The sequence below is a fragment of the Heterocephalus glaber genome, unplaced genomic scaffold (genome assembly GCF_053883595.1).
Source record: "Heterocephalus glaber isolate CG9 unplaced genomic scaffold, H.glaber_assembly_v1.0 deba00000347, whole genome shotgun sequence".
NCBI classification, from domain to species: domain Eukaryota; kingdom Metazoa; phylum Chordata; class Mammalia; order Rodentia; family Bathyergidae; genus Heterocephalus; species Heterocephalus glaber.
The window spans coordinates 50892681-50909141 of NW_028258143.1; the positions used below are offsets into that span (position 1 = coordinate 50892681).

Here is a 16461-nt window from a genome sequence, read left to right on the forward strand (position 1 = left end):
ATAGGACTACATCAAATTAAAAAGCTTTTTCACAGTAAAGGAAGTAACAGAGTCAAGTTTCCACTGAATGGGAGAAAATCTTGGCTATTCTTCTGATAGAAGATTAATATCCCGAATATATAAGGAATTTTAATCCCCCCAGCCCCCGCCGCAAATAGGGAAAGGTGGAGGGGGTGAAGGGAGGGCAGGGGAATGGGGAAAAAAATAAGAACCAAGATACTCATGTAATGGTACAAGACCCCAATGATGAATGTAACTGTATTGTATACCTAAAATGTATCAATAAACTTAATGGCAAAAAAAAATTTAATCCCCCCAAAATGAATGTAATTTAAAAAGTAGGCAATTGAACTAAATAGATACTTCTCAACAGAAGAAGTTCAAATGGTCAAAAAGCACATCAAAAAATGTTCAACATATCTAGCAAACAGAGAAATGCAAAATAAAACTACACTGAGATTCCATCTTACCCCAGTAAGAATGGCTATCATCAAGAATACAAAAAAAAAAAAAAATGCTGGCAAGGATTGTAAAGCTTTGTACATTGTTGGTGGAAATATAAACTAGCACAACCACTATGGAAATCAGTATGGAGAATCCTCAAAAGACTTAACATACAAATAGCTATACCACTCAAGCATATTTCCAAAAGCATTAAGGACTTCATATTATAGCGATATGTGTCAGCTCAGTGCACAACAGCTAACCTGTGGAATGGAGGCCCATCAACAGGTGTACATATAACTTAGCCATAAAGAATGAAATCGTGTTCACAGCCTCCGCCGCGCCGCCGCCGCCGCTCTCCAAAGCCAGCACCGCCTCCAGCTCGCCGAGCTCCAGCCGAGGGAGAAGGGGGTAAGGAGGTCCCTGTACCATGGCTCGTACAAAGCAGACTACCCACAAATCCACTGGTGGTAAAGCGCCCAGAAAACAACTGGCTACAAAAGCCGCTCTCAAGAGTGCGCCCTCTACTGGAGGAGTGAAGAAACCTCATCGTTACAGGCCTGGGACTGTGGGGCTCCGTGAAATTAGACGTTATCAGAAGTCCACTGAACTTCTGATTCGCAAACTCCCTCTCCAGTGTCTGGTGCGAGAAATTGCTCAAGACTTCAAAACAGATTTGCGCTTCCAGAGTGCAGCTATTGGTGCTTTGCAGGAGGCAAGTGAGACCTCCCTGGTTGGCCTGTTTGAAGATACCAACCTGTGTGCCATCCATGCCAAACGAGTAACGATTATGCTAAAAGATATCCAGCTAGCACGCCGCATACATGGAGAAAGTGCTTAAGAGTCCATTATGGTGGGAAGCATTTCATTCTCAAAAAAGCTTTTTCTCTTCTTCCTGTTATTCGTAGTTCTGAATGTTAGATATTTTTTTTCCATGGGGTCAAAAGGTATCTAAGTACATGATTGCGAGTGGAAAATAGGGGACAGAAATCAGGTATAGGCAGTTTTTCCATTTTCATTTGTGTGTGAATTTTTAATAATAATGCGGGGATGTAAAGCATTAATGCAAGTCAAAATGTTTCAGTGAACAAGTTTCAGCAGTTCAACTTTATAACAATTATAAATAAACCTGTTAAATTTTTCTGGGAAAAAAAAAAAAAAAAGAATGAAATCGTGTTATTTGTAAGAAAATGGATGGAAACAGAAATCACTGGATTAAGTGAACTTAGCCAGACTCAGAAAGTTAAATATTTTTTCTTATGTGAGAATTCTAAAAAAGACATAAATTAACAATCAATAATTAAAATAAAGGAGAAAAGACAGGATTTCTAGTGACAGGGATGGGGACAAGCGAGAAGGAGGAGAAAATGGAGAGGAAGATAATGAGATTGAAATTGATTAAGATATGCTAAATGTCCATACCAACTTCCCCAAATAAACTCAATCTTCAAGAAATACTAGCATGCACTAACAAAATATAACTTTTAAAATGGTGAATTCATAAGAAAGAGTAGAAAGGTGCTTACCAGAGGTGGCAGGGGAGAGAGGATGGGGAAGTGTTGGTCAAAGGATACAAAGTTTCTGTAAATAAAAATGTATATTTCAAAATAGTTGCATATTTCAAATTTACTCTCCCTGTAAAAAAAGAATAAGTGAGGTGATAGATATGTTAATTAGCGTGATTTAACTGTTCCATGGCATGAACACACATTAAAATATCACACTGTGCCTCATAAAAGTATATAATTATGACCTGTCAATTACATATATTAATTAAAAAGCCAGAAATGTTAACATTACTTATCATTATGAAAATGAAAATTAAAACCACAATGAGTTCTCAACTCAGAATGCAACAGGATGGCTACTATCCAAAAAGGATGTTAAGAAACTGTGCTGTCATTAGGAGTATAAAATGGTACAGCTGCTATGGAAAACAAGACAGTAACAGCTATTTCTCAAAAAATTAAACAAAGAACTACCCTATAGTTCCACAATCCCACTTCCAGGTACATAATCAAAAGAAAGGGTCTCAGAGATATCTGCACACCCATTTGAAGCACTACTCACAATACCTAAGAGGGAGAAGGAACTTAAGTGTCCACCAAATTATGAATATGTCCTATAGATTATCCACCTAAAGTAGTAAATGCTGACACATGCTACAATATGAATGAAGCTTGAAGACATTATGCTAAGTAAGGTAAGTCACACAAAAGGACAAACATTGTATTACCGCACTTGTATGAGGTATCTACACCAGTCAAATTCATAGAGACAGAAAGTATGGTGGTGGCTAAGGGCTAGAGGGAGAGGGTAATAGGAAGCTGTTTAATGGATACAGAGTTAGTCTGGTAAGATGAAGTTTTGGAGATGAGTTGTACAATGATATGAATATATTCAGCACTACAGAACCTGGAAATAATCAAGATAGTAAATTTTATGTCATATGGTTTTTACCACAATTTAAAAAAAATTTAAATATCCTCAGCTAAACTAGTTGCACTAATGAACAGAGGTAACAATTTTGGTCCCCAATAGATTTTTCTCCATCTATTAAAAAAAGGCAAAGAAACATCTGCCCTGTAATTTAAAACTTGTGAAAATTACTTGCATAATTTGATAAGTTAAATAGCTCAATTTCCTCAGGGAAAGGTACTCCACTGGAGGAGTAGGCAGTACTGCCTATTTCTATACTACCCATGAATTTTACCTTTTTAAATGACATGGGGGGATCAGGGAAGATTATTTTGTTACAATCAAGAATTATATGAAAATCACATTTCTATTTTATAAACAAGGTTTCATTTGAGCAGAGCCATCTCCATTTATTTGCAAACTATCTATGGTTGCACTCATGTTATAATACAAAAAGCAACTGCAACACCCACTCCTCAAAAAACCAAAAAAGGTTTGCTGGGATTGGGATGTGCTCAGTGGTAGAGCCTGTGCTTAGCATGCACAAGGCCCTGGATATAGTACTCAGCACGCCATTCCCCAAAAAGTTTGCCAACTCACATCTAATTCCAAAATAAGATGTGATGCAGAGTAGAAATAAATTAAAAATGCATATCAAAAATAGTATTTTGATCATTGAAAAGAAAGTTTTATCCTTTTATGTGCATATCTCTTTTCTGTAAGAATCTTTTCTTGTCTATGACATGTACTTCAAGTGACATTTTGACCATTCTTTTAAGATCATGATACACAGTACATTAATCATTGTTATTCTGTAATTATTGTTATAAATTTTTGTTTTATTTTTCATAGAAGTTATTTTTTATATTTTCTTTATTAATATCTACTTTTATTATATTAAAATAAAAATATTCTGATTCAATAATGTTTTAAAAACATAAAAAAGTCACCACCAAGACATATATATATATACACACCCAGACATACAGGCATATGCACACTCGTTTTATTTTTAATACCTGTAGTATGTGGAATAAGCCTCAGTCTTAAGTGTTTGTTAGTTATTAAGCTCTGAAGACACTCAGCAAATACAAGACTTACACACCAACTTAGTAATGCAGCTTTGATTTCTCAAGTAACTTGGGATAAAATTCATTTGTACTTTACACAAATTTAGAATATCTTAAATGTCAGTTAAAATATAAATGGATTTTTCTCAGTGGTAGAATAGCTTGCCTAGCATATCTGAGGCTACAATTTTAATCCCCAAGCCATACACACAAAAAAATCCTTTATGATTAAAAAAAGACTCAACCTATGGGAAGCTGAGGCAGGAGGATTACAAGTTCAAACCCCATCTGGGCAACTTATTGACTTAGCAAGACCCTGTCTCAAAATAAAAAATAAAGAAAAACCTGGGGATATAGCTCAGTCTAAAGGCCCTGGGTTCAATCTCCAAGGTCACACAATTAAATTTAAAAATTAAAAAAATGTCTGGGAGTGTAGCTTAGTGTGAAGTGTGACAGCTCCAGCCTCAAAAAAAAAGCCAGTTCATAACAAATACGTTATCTTAACATTAAAAATCACAATGTATATTGTAATGTTATGAAAATCTTCTTTGAACACAAATGTAATTTACATTGTAATTTACACTTACTACCTGGATGCCAAAAAATGACTTTACAAATTATAGTAATCTTCAAGATGTTAAAGGCAAAAATATCTCCTTCTTCAACTATAACCTACAACTCCAGATGGTTAACTGCTACACAGGTTGACCCTATTTAAACTGTGCATATGCCAACTGACAATTTGGGGGGGGGGGTGTTTTTTGTTTTGAGACAGGATTTTGTTATGCAGTTCAGACTGGCCTTTAATTCACTATGTAACCCTAGCTGGCCTCAAACTCATGGGGATCTTCTTGCCTCAGCCTCCTAGTCCTGGGATTGATTACCAGGTGTGCACCACCATGCCCAGCTCTCCAACTGACAAGTTAAGAAGGTAATGAGAGAGTGAAAAAAAAGATGGTGGTAAGAAAAGGGAAAGATTCAAATCTACCCAAAATTTCAAAACTAATTAAAGTATTAAAAATAAAGCAAGCAATAACTTTCTACTTTCAGTGATTCTATATAGCAAAGCAATTTTCTGGCTGAGGAAATTTGAAAAGCCATACTCAAGAAGAAAAGTCTGCTTTCAGGTATCAGGCAGTGACAAATCAAGGGGTCAAAATACAAGAAAAGAAGAAACTCTAGGCCAGGGATTTAGCTCAGTGATTCCACTGCCTGCCCCGTAGGCGCAAAGACCCGAGTTCGGTCCTTGGTACCAAAAAAAAAAAAGAAGAAGAAGAAACTCCAGAAGGGTGAGTCTGGCACATGAGCTTTCTTCCCTGGAGGCACCATTTGATTCAAGAATTAGTGACTGTGAGGCGGAGAAGCTAAAAAACATGACAGCTTCACAGAGTAGCCAAAGAAAAAAGAAATCCAGAGCCTCTCCAAAGCCTTGAGTTAAGATCTTAAAAAGACATTATGAGAAAAAAAATTTCTCACTACATAGGTCCAAATAAGAAAACATTCAAGAACATTTTTAAGTAGAGAGAAAAAAAAAACCCAGATAGAATCCTGGTGATGTAACGAAGAATAAGAAAAAGGTAAATATATAAATAAGTTTAAATGTGTCACTATTGTACAAAACAGTAATGATAATATTTCATGGGCAATTACAATATACATAGAACTAAATTATCCAGTAATACCATTTAATTCTAAAAGGGAGGAAATGTATAATTAACATTTTTCTCAAGTTGATGAAATCACCAGAAAGAAAAAAACTAACATATATTACACCCACTTTTACATGTCAAGGAGGCATATTGTAATCGCTAGGTCAAAAACTAGAGAAACAAATACAGAGGACAGTATAACTACTAAGCAGTTATGGAGAAGGCTGGAAAGAGAATAAAAGAAGAAATTTCAAGCAGACCAGATATTTAGAAATTGTTTATAGGACTATCAATTTAGGCCCAAATGTATCAATAAGTATATTAAATGTAAATACATTCAATGTTCTACTTAAAGAACAAATATGCCCCATAATTATAATCTAAAATCATTACATTAATCAATAAAACCCTGGAAATGTCTGGAAAAAAAAAGAACAAACATGGACAAACTCAATTAAAAAAAAAACCAATATATGCTCCTTATAAGATGCAGCTAAAACATAAAGCTGAAACATAAAGTAAAAGAATGAAAAAAGATTTATCACACAAACACCAAATGAAAACAAATCTACCAACACTAATTAACATTATCAAGTGAAATGCATTACTAAAGACAGAGGAAATGGGCACAGTGCCACGTGCCTCTAATCCCAGCTGCTCTGGAGGCTGAGACAGGAGCACTGCAAGTTAAGCCATCCTGAGCAATTTGGGCAACTTAGCAAGACCATGTCTTGAATCAAAAATTAAACCCCTGGATTTAATCCCCAGTACTGAAAACAAAAAAGATAAAAGAGAATACTTCATAAAGCTAAAGAATTTTATTTACCAGGTAGCTACAAAAACCCACAATTTGTCAGCATCAATAAAATATTCAAAATATATTCTTTTTTAAAAAAGCAGAACTATACAGAGAAACAAGCAACTCTATAATTATCTGGGTACATTTAATAAGCATTCCCCCAAATAAGAACAAATTTAAAAAGATAATGATTTGAAAAATAAATTATATATTTAACATATTACAAACAACACATTTATGAACTCTAGTCCACAAATTTTTGTTGTTGTTCATATGTTGAGTCATAAAGCAAGTCTCAAATTTCAAACAACTAAAATCTGGTAGAATTAAAAATAAGTGACAAAAAGGAAACCCAGAGAATCCTGTATGCTGAAAAGTTAAGCAATGTGCTTCTAAATAACGCATGCATCAAAGAAGAAATGTTAATTACAGAATGCTTTAAACTGAAATTTAAGTAATACACACACATAAGTAGACATACACACACAAAAAAAACCTGGGGAAGAATATCACTGAAAATACATTTTAAAATAGGTCACTGAATGTTATGTAAATTTCACTTCAATTTCTTTTTCTTAAGATAGTCTCACTATGTAGTTCAGAGTGGCCTTGAACTCACTATGTACTGCAGGCTGGCCTCAAATTCACAGAGATACTCCTGCTTCAGCCTCCCAAGTGCTGGGACTGCAGAAGAGGGCCATCACACCCAGCTCACTTCAATTTCTAGAATGGCAAAAACCTAGAGGGAGGTCATCAAACCCATGCTCTGAGAACTCTATAGCCTCAAATACACATATTGGAGGGAAGGAACGTCTGAAAATCCAAGAGCTAAAAACACCTGTTACAAAAGTTTAAAATAAGAACAACAAATTAAACCCAAAGAAAGTTGAAGAAAGAAATAATAAAAACTAGAGCAAAAATCTGGTAGGAAACAACATAGAAAGAATGAAAAGGTTGAAGACTGCTCAAAACACTAGTAAACTGGTAAGATTATTCAAAATAAAAAAGGCAACAGATAAGACATAGTAACTACTTAGGAGGGTAGAGAGGAAAGAGCTAACTACAGATTTCACAGACATTAGAAAGGTCATAGGAATTATTACAATTGTATCCAGACACATTCGAAATTTCAAAAAAATGGAGCAGGCTGGAGTTGTAGCTCAGCAGTAGAGTGTTGCCTACCATAAGGCCAGAGGTTTGACTCCTAGCTCAAAGAAGAGAGTGGAGGAAAAACGAAGAGATTCCTAAAAAACACAATTTATCAAAACCAGCACGAAATTTGAAACTGAAGAGTCTTAAGGCATTATGGAAACTGAAGTCATTATTTAAACTTTCTCCACAGAGAAAACTCCAGCCCTGATTGCTTGACCAGTGAATTCTATCAAAATTCAAGGGAAATATAACTTCCTGCTTATATAAATTCTTTGAGATAACAGAAAAAGCAAAAGTACTTACCAACTCATTTTTATGAAGCCAGTGTCATTTTAATACAAAATCTGACACGGATATTATAAAAAAGGAAAGTTATAACAAACTTAACTCATTCATGAGTATAGGTGCAAAAAAAATACTAAACAAAAGACAATCACAGAAATTCAGCAGTCTGCATAAAAAGAACAGCAGCTCACAACTAGGTTAGGTTAGTCTAGGAATGCAAGGTTGGTTTAATATTTAAAAAGCAATAATTCACCACACTACAAGAACACCCGGTCAAAAGTTAATTATCTAACTAGATGCGGAAAAAGCATGCAATTAAATTCAAAATCCATTCACACTTAAATAAGCAAAAACCCTAGTAACTAAGTATAACAAGAAATTTCCTTCATCTGAGAAGGGATAGATCCAAAAGGTATATATTAAATCATGAAACACTGAAAAATTCTCCCCCAACACCTAAAATTAAAAATAAGACAAGTTTTCCACTATAACCAATGTATTGAACACTATAAGAGGTCATAGTCAGTGCAAGGCTACAAAAACTAAAATTGCAAGGGTTGGAAAAGATGAAATGATTACTACTCATAGGCTGTATGTTGATAAAAATGCAAATGAATCTAATTAAAGTAAATTAACAATTATAAGCAAGGTTGCTAGTTACCAAGTCAGTAACAAAACTCAATAGTGTTATTACATATCACAACAAATCAAAAATAAGTTAAAAATAGATATTCACAATCATACTGGAAAACAAAAAAAACCTAGCAATGTAACAATAATTATGTGAGATTATTACAGAGAACTTAAAAATTACTGAAATGATAAGGTTTTGAACACTCATGACTGTGACAAAATGTTCTGTAGATTGTGTAATCTCAGTAAAACCACCAATAGGTTTTCTTTTTTGTTTGGTTTGGTTTTTGTTTTTTTTTGAAGAACTTTCAAGAGCCAAAGTTAACCAAAGGCAATCCTGAAGAAAATCAATAAAGTATCTACTAATTTTCTATTATCCTAATAAATTACCATAAATTTAGCAGCTTAAAATACCCATTTTTAAAGTTTTTAATAAACTTTATTTTATACCATTCCCCCTCTCAAATCTTCTCCCCTCACTATGTACAAAAGCTTCGTTTCCATTTTTTCCTTCTATTTTCACTTTTTTTCTTGTCCCTTCCTTCCTTTCTCCCTCTTCCCTTGTTCCCCCATTTCCAAACATTCATTACACATTTCAGTCCTTATTTTCCACTTTTGGTTTCTCACACCAGAGAAACAATGTGATATTTAAACATGTGTCTAAATAAATAAATAAATAAACGTGTCCAATTTATTTCAATGAGTACGGTCTCAAGATCCATTCATTTAACTATAAATGTCTGAAGCTCATTCCTTATGGCAGAGTAGTACTCCACTGTATAAAAAAACCACATCTTTATCCACTTGTCAATGGATGGGCATTTGGGTTGTTTCCAAGATTTAGCTATTACACACTGTACTGCTAAAAACACGGGTGTGTATATATCGCTGTGGTATGATGCTTTTAATTCTTTTGGGAAGATACCAAGAAGAGGTATAGCTGAATCAAATGGAATCTCTAGTTTTAGTTTTTTGAGAAATCTCCACACTGATTTCCACAGTGGTTGCAGCAGTCTACACTCCCTCCAACAGTGAAGAAGGGTTCCTTTTTCTCCACAGGGACCCCAGCATTTTATTGGTTGATTTCTTGATAATAGCCATTCTTTCTGGAGTGAGATGGAATCTCAGCATTGTTTTAATTTGCATTTCACAAATGACCAGTGATGTTGAAAATTTTTTCATACATTTATTTGCTGTTTCTAATTCTTCATCTGAGAAGTGTCTTTTCATTTCAGATGTCCATTTTTGGATTTAAATTTGGGAGGTCTGATTTTTTTTTTTAGTTCTTTATATATTCTAGATAATAGCCCTTTATCTGATGAATAACTGGTAAAAAAACTTTTCCCACTCTGTGGGTTGTCTCCTCACTCTGTTAGTGGTTTCTCTTGCTGAGAAAAGCTTTTTAATAAGATGAGGTCCCAGTTGTTGATTTTTTGTAGTATTTCCGGTGCAGTGTGGATTTTGTTCATGAAATCTTTGCCTGCTCCTAGGTACTCAAGCATTCTACTTACTCTCTCTTTCAGCAGATTTTTTAGTGGTTCTGTTTTAATATTTAGATCTTTGATCCATTTTTATTTTAGGTTAGTGTGTGGTGAAAGACAGGGGCCTAGTTTCAATCTTCAGCATGTGGAAAGTCAGTTTTTCGGGCACCATTTATTAAAGAGGCTATCTTTCTTCCAGTGAAGATAAGGTGGCTGAGTATGTCTGGAGTTGTTTCTGCATCCTCTGATCTGTTCCACTGATTCTCAGGTCTGTTCTTTTGCCAGTACCATGCTATTTTTATCACAGAAGCATGGTAGTATGATGATTTTTTAATCTATTAAAAATATCAGGCAGGGGGAAAGGGCCGGGGATTTAGCTCAGCGGTGCTACACCTGCCTCACAAGTGCAAGGTCCTGAGTTCAATCCCCAGTACTTGGGGAGAGGAGAGGAAGTCCTCTGCAGAACTGCACTTCCTGTTTGTGGACTGGCCAGCCCTTCCACATGCCTACAGTCTGGCCTCATGGTGTCCCTGGGTCTCCAGCTGGCACTCAGATTGCTATCAGTCCAAAATACCCATTTATCATCCCCAGTTTTTATGGATCTTAGAAATATTAGCAAAACATGGCTGTCAGCTGGTTCTCTGCTTAGTTTCACAAGGATGAAATCAAGCCAAGCTGTGTTCCAGTAACAAGAGATGATGTGCTTTCAAGTTTCTTCAATATGCTGGAAAAATTCAGTTCCAAACAGTTATAGGACTGAGGTTCCCATTTCCTTGCTATCTGTCAAGTCCAAGCTGGTCTCAAGTTTCTAGAGGCTGCCTGCATTCCCTGGCTCATGGCTTCATCCACAGGTCAAATCTTGTTCAAGTTTTGGAATCAAATCTCTATCTTCTGCTTCCCTCTTCAACTTCATCCAAGATAAACTCACTACTTGAAGATCTGTTAGCCAGAAATCTTAATAATATCTACAAAATCTCTTCATAGCAGTATCTAGATTAGTATTCAACTGAATAATCAATTGGGGGACAGAAATCTTGTGGGAAGATCTTTAAAGTTCTGCCTTCCAAAAAGTAGGAAGAAACTGCTTTACTGGCTATCAAGTTTACTAAAAAGCTACAGTAACTAAGAAATGATAGTGGCACGTGAAGAGACTGATACAGAGCACAGAAACAGAGCTGAGTACAAACAGGTATTTAGCTCTTCAAAACTGTAGGGAAAAAACTCTTCAGCAAATGGTGCTGGAACAACCAGACAGCCATATGCAAATGAAACTTCCACCTCACACTATTTAAAAAGAATCAATTCTAGGAGGATTACAGAAAAGTATAATAGTAACAACAACATTTCTGAAGACACTATACAAGGATGAGACGATGGAACCAGTGGTATATATGAAGAACTTGATAAATCATCTCTGCATTGAAATAACTAGTGAAAACTATTTTATTATTTTTTAAATGATCTATTTCATGAGATGAAAACAGCAAACATCTGTGACACATGAGCCACAAGCCACTACCATTCTGAAGCCCCTCAACTCTGTGGCAGAGTCCTAAACCATACAGGTGCTATCATGGCTCCCCAGCTTCCAGTCTCAAATGACAATTACACTCTAGGAGGAGAAGGTTGCTGGCATCTCTCATGACCTCTTGGCTTCATGTTGCAAAAGCTCTTTTCCAGGCAGTCAGGAAGAGAAGACTTCTCTCACCCCCGCCCCACACTGTAGTGCCACCTATAGGAACCTTTTATTTGGAAAACAACAACAAAAACTAAGGAAGTTCATTCCTAAGGGCACTGTCAAAAACAATGGAAGCCAGGGGATTTAGCTCAGTGGTTCCGCCGCCTGCCAGGTAAGCACAAGGAACCGAGTTCAATCCCTGGTACCAAAAAAAAAAAACAATGGAGGCTAGAGATTTAGCTCAGTGCCACCATGCCTCCCTTGAAAGTGCAAGGTCCTGAGTTCGATCCCCGGTACCAAACAACAACAAGAACAAAAAACAATGAAGTTCTTCTTAGAGTGAACAACTAAAAAAATGCTTGGCAGTTCCATCAAAGTAGTAAGTAGCAAGATGCAAAGCTGCAAAGCAGCTAGATGCTTGGAAAGAGAATCCTTTTAGGGTAAGCACAAATGTAAAAGCCTCGCAATACCTAGCTTTGCCAAGAGGTCTGACTGTGAAGGGATCAAACTGTGGTGCAATTTAAGCCCCAGGATGTTGATGAAAACAATAAAGCAATTAGTGGAAACTGACAGCTGAGTATTACAGCAAAAGATACAAACAAAACAAAAACTTAAGGGAGACTCCAAAGAAAGAGATCAGCAAAGAGAGGAGGGCCAAAACAGTAGCCATCCCTCATGATCGAAAAACTCTATACATATCCAAAAGAACATCTTCTTATTATAGACAGCTAAGTTAGGTAGAAATATTATAGCCAACCAGACAGGGCTAAGGCCTCAAGGCTGTCGGTGCAGAAGATGAGAACACATTACAACTATGGCTGGAGGCACATCTGTTGAAAGCCAGGCCTCAAGATAAAGACAGAATGACCAGGCCTATATACCTACACAAGGGATAAAATTATTGGTATCTGGTCCAATAAAGTCTAGATAGACATCAGTCACCCAAGAGAGTGACCAAGACCCCATGATCCATCCCTTCCTAAAAAGGTCATTGTTCTTTCTATACACACTTACTGCATGACCTGCTATATTACCTAAGCAGCTATATTTGTAATCTTATTGGTTAATCATACTTTTGACCCATGTTGTACCTACCTTGTGATTTTGCTCTGTAAAACTTCCTTTGGCTTGTTGGCAAACCACCCTCGGGTCCTCTCCTGTCTCTCAGGAGCTACCTCTCTCAATGAAGATTTTCCTATTCTTAACTTCTGCTGTTCCTTAGAATTTATTCTTTGATTTGGGGGAACATGAACTTGCTGTATCTGACATCTAGCAGGTTGGGAGTTATATTATTTTCCCTATATCACTCTGGGAAGCAACAATACAGATTACACACTGTGGGGAAAAGAGGCTTCAAGGGAGTACTGCCGCCAAATCACTAAACAAGTAAACAGCAACGATGCCTGGGGGGGCAAATGATCTATATGCAGAATTAACAATAATCTGTTACCTAAGGTGTTCTATTTTCAACAAAGCATTATGTAACATTCAAAGGTACAGAACAGTGTGAGCAATACACAGGTGGGGAAAATGCAGGCAAAATATTCTGCCTCTGAGAGGTCCTAGATATTAGATTCAGGAGACAAGAGTTCAAATCAGCTATTATAAATATGTAAGAAACTATGCTTAAAGAATTAAAGGATAATATGATGACAATGTCTCTTCAAATAAAGAATAACAATGAAAAGATAAAAATTATTTTAAAAATGAAAACTCGATTTGAAATATACAACTGAAATTTAAAACTCCCTAGAGAGGCTAAACAGTAGACTGGAGCTGGCAGAACAATCACAATCAGTTTTAGCTACTCAAGAGAATAATTCAAATCTACAAGAAAATGCCTGAGTAAAGGTAATTACATAATTGTAAAAGACTGCATAATTGGATATTCTCTTTTACTGATTTAAATAGCAAATGTACATACTACATGTATATAATTACATCATTAGGCCTGTAACATATAGAAATGTAATATATGTGTTAGTAATAGCACAAAAGAGGCAGATAGAGACAAACCAGTAGAGCAAGAAAATTATACCAAATGGTAAACTGAAAATGCATAAGTAATGATAAGAAATTGAAATAAGAAAGTGCAACAAACTAGAAATGTTATCGGTTATTATCTCAGATTCTTTAAAAGACATAAAATTATTTGAATAATTGTTAATGTATTTCGGGGTGTGTGGTATAAAGTAATATATTTAACAAAAAATGGGAGGATGGTATAGAGCAATATAGGAGTATAGATTTTATATATCACTCATAAAGTTAGTATAAATTTGAAGTGGATTTTGATGTGCTATGATCTATAAACCTTAGAGCAATTACTAATAACCTAAAAATTGAATTAAAAGTAAAATGTGCCACTATAAAGCATTCACTTAACATAAAAGAAACCAGTAAGAGAGAAAGGGGGACAAAAAAGACATGAGACGTACATAAAATAAAAAGCAAAATGGCAGACATAAATTCAATCATGTCAGTAACACTAAATATAAATGGATTAAATAATAGAGATTATCAGATTGGATTTTAAAAGAACAAGACCTAAAATGTATAATTGATATTGTGTAATAGGAAGTAAAGGTCTAAAGGAGTAGGGGAAGTGGGAGGGGTAGAGGAAAGGAAAGAAGGGAAAAGGAAAAATACGAGAAAAGGAAAAAAAATGGAAACAAAGTCTTTACAAATAGTGAAGAGTGGAGGGGGTGAAGGGAGGGCAAGGGAAGGGGAAAAAAATAAGAACCAAGATATTCATGTAATGGTACAAGATCCCAATGATGTATGTAACTGTATTTTATACCTAAAATGTGCCAATAAACTTAATGGGGGGGGGAAACAAGACCTAACTAAATTCTGCCTATAGAAGATGCTTTACACACAAGATACAAATAAGATTGGGATAATTAGATGGAAAAAGAAATACCATACAATGAACGACTATAAAAGAACTGGAGCAGACTTTTAAAAAGTCTGACAGACTATCTATGGCTATACCACCCTGAACATGCCTGATCTCATCTGACCTCAGAAGCTAAGCAGGGTCATGCCTGGTTAGTACTTGGATGGGAAAAACTCTGACAGGCTTTTAAAAATATTATTAATGTTTTCAAGGTACAGAACATTTTGTAATAATTAAAAGGTCAATCTTATCAAGAAGATATAACAATTATAATTATATATGGACCTTATAACAAAGTCCTAATATATGAAGTAAAACTGACAAAATTAAAGGGAGAAATAGAAAATCCAACAATAATAGTTTCAATAATGAACAGAACCACACAAAAGATCACCAATAAACACTTAAACACTACATACCAACTAACAGGCATCTAAGGGTCATTCTACCCAACAGTATACATATTTTTCTAAAGCATACATGGAACATTCTCCAGGATAAACCATATATGATAGACCATATATTCCGTAAGCCAACATTAGGAAACTGAAAAGGATTGAGAGCATACAAAGTATGTTCTCCAACCACACTAAAATTAAATTAGAAATCAGTAACAAAGATGGTGGCACACACTGTAATCCCAGCGCCTGGGAGGCTAAGGCAGCAGGGCTACCATGAGTTTGAGGCCAGCCTGGGCTACAGAGAGACCCTGTCTCAACCCTTTCCCCCCAAAAAAGAAAAAAAACAGTAACAGAAAGAAACTTAGGAAATTCACAAATATGTGGAAATTAATATACTCCTAAATAACCAATGGAACAAAAGAAATCAACAGAAAAATGAAAAAATATGAAATGAATAAAAACAAACCAAAAGGAAACTCCAACATATCAATACTTCTGGAATGAACTAAATCATTGCTTAAAGGGAAGTTTACAACTGTAAATGCCTATATTTAAAAGAAAGAAACATTTTTATGAATCTGGGAAAGAAAACAAAAATCATAAACAGAAGGTAAAAATAGACCTAAGAACAGGGGGAAAAGTGTTTTAACAAAAAAAGACTTTTTTTTTGGTACTGGGGATCGAACTCGGGTCCTTGCGCTTGCAAGGCAGGCGCCAGAACCACTGAGCTAAATCCCCAGCCCAAAAAAGGACTTCTTATCCAAAATACCCAGTACAATTCCAAGAAATATATTTTTAAAATATAACACAAAGAACAAACAAAACATTTTCTGAAAAGATATCCAAAGATATAGATATCACAAAGATACCTCAAAGGCCAATAAAGTTTATAAAGCATTAAATAGCTTCAGCATCAAGAAAATGAAAATGAAAACTACAAAGAGATACTACCTTACATTCATCAGAACAGCTAAAATTCTCATATACTGTACTGTTTATAGGAATATAAACTGGTACAACCTCTTTGGAAAACTAGCAGTACCTACTAAAGGCACACACATATCTTAAAACCCCATAAGTTTATTGTTAAGTATATACTCCACAGATGTACATGAAGAGACAAATATAAACATATTTATAAGAACAGTATTAGTGGGACCAGGGATATAGCTCAGTGGTAGAGCACTTGCTTAGTATGTACAAGACCCTGGGTTTGATCCTTAGCACTACCCCCAAAAAAGAACATTAGTAACAATCAAGAAGACAAGCCATACATGGTAGCACATGCCTGTAATCACAGCACTCTGGCAAGTTGAGCAGAAGGACCACAAGTTCAAGACCAGCCTGGGCAATTTAGCAACTCAGTGAAGCCTTATCTCAAAATAATAAAAGGGCTGGTGATATAGTTCAGTATGATGGTTCTGTGTTCAATCCCCAGTAAAACCAAAAAAAAAAAAAAAATTTAAAAAAAGAGGAGAAAGGGCTGGGTATGTTGCTCAGTGGTAGAATGCCTGCCTAGCATGCCTGATTTCAACACTCAGGAAACTGAGGC

General features: G+C 35.5%; 2 protein-coding genes across 5 annotated transcripts in view; one reads left to right on the plus strand and one right to left on the minus strand.

Annotated features, from left to right (window-relative positions):
• The window catches only part of Tlk1 (tousled like kinase 1), a 152257-nt gene that overhangs the window by 122173 nt on the left and 13623 nt on the right, over positions 1–16461 (minus strand). The window contains exon 2 of one of the 4 annotated variants that reach the window (XM_004857658.4): positions 1971–2025. The exons of the other annotated variants lie outside the window; for them this stretch is intronic. The gene's annotated coding sequence lies outside the window, so the exon portion shown is untranslated. The remainder of the gene's footprint in view (positions 1–1970; positions 2026–16461) is intronic. 4 annotated transcript variants of the gene reach the window in all.
• On the plus strand, positions 783–1599 carry LOC106010470 (histone H3.3A). The gene has a single exon (XM_013076957.3). It carries the CDS (start codon positions 875–877, stop codon positions 1283–1285), a length of 411 nt encoding a protein of 136 aa, XP_012932411.1. The 5' UTR covers positions 783–874; the 3' UTR covers positions 1286–1599.

Excerpts from the sequence above, each read along its gene's own strand:
- LOC106010470 (XM_013076957.3), top strand. The coding sequence starts at position 875 with ATGGCTCGTACAAAGCAGACTACCCACAAATCCACTGGTGGTAAAGCG.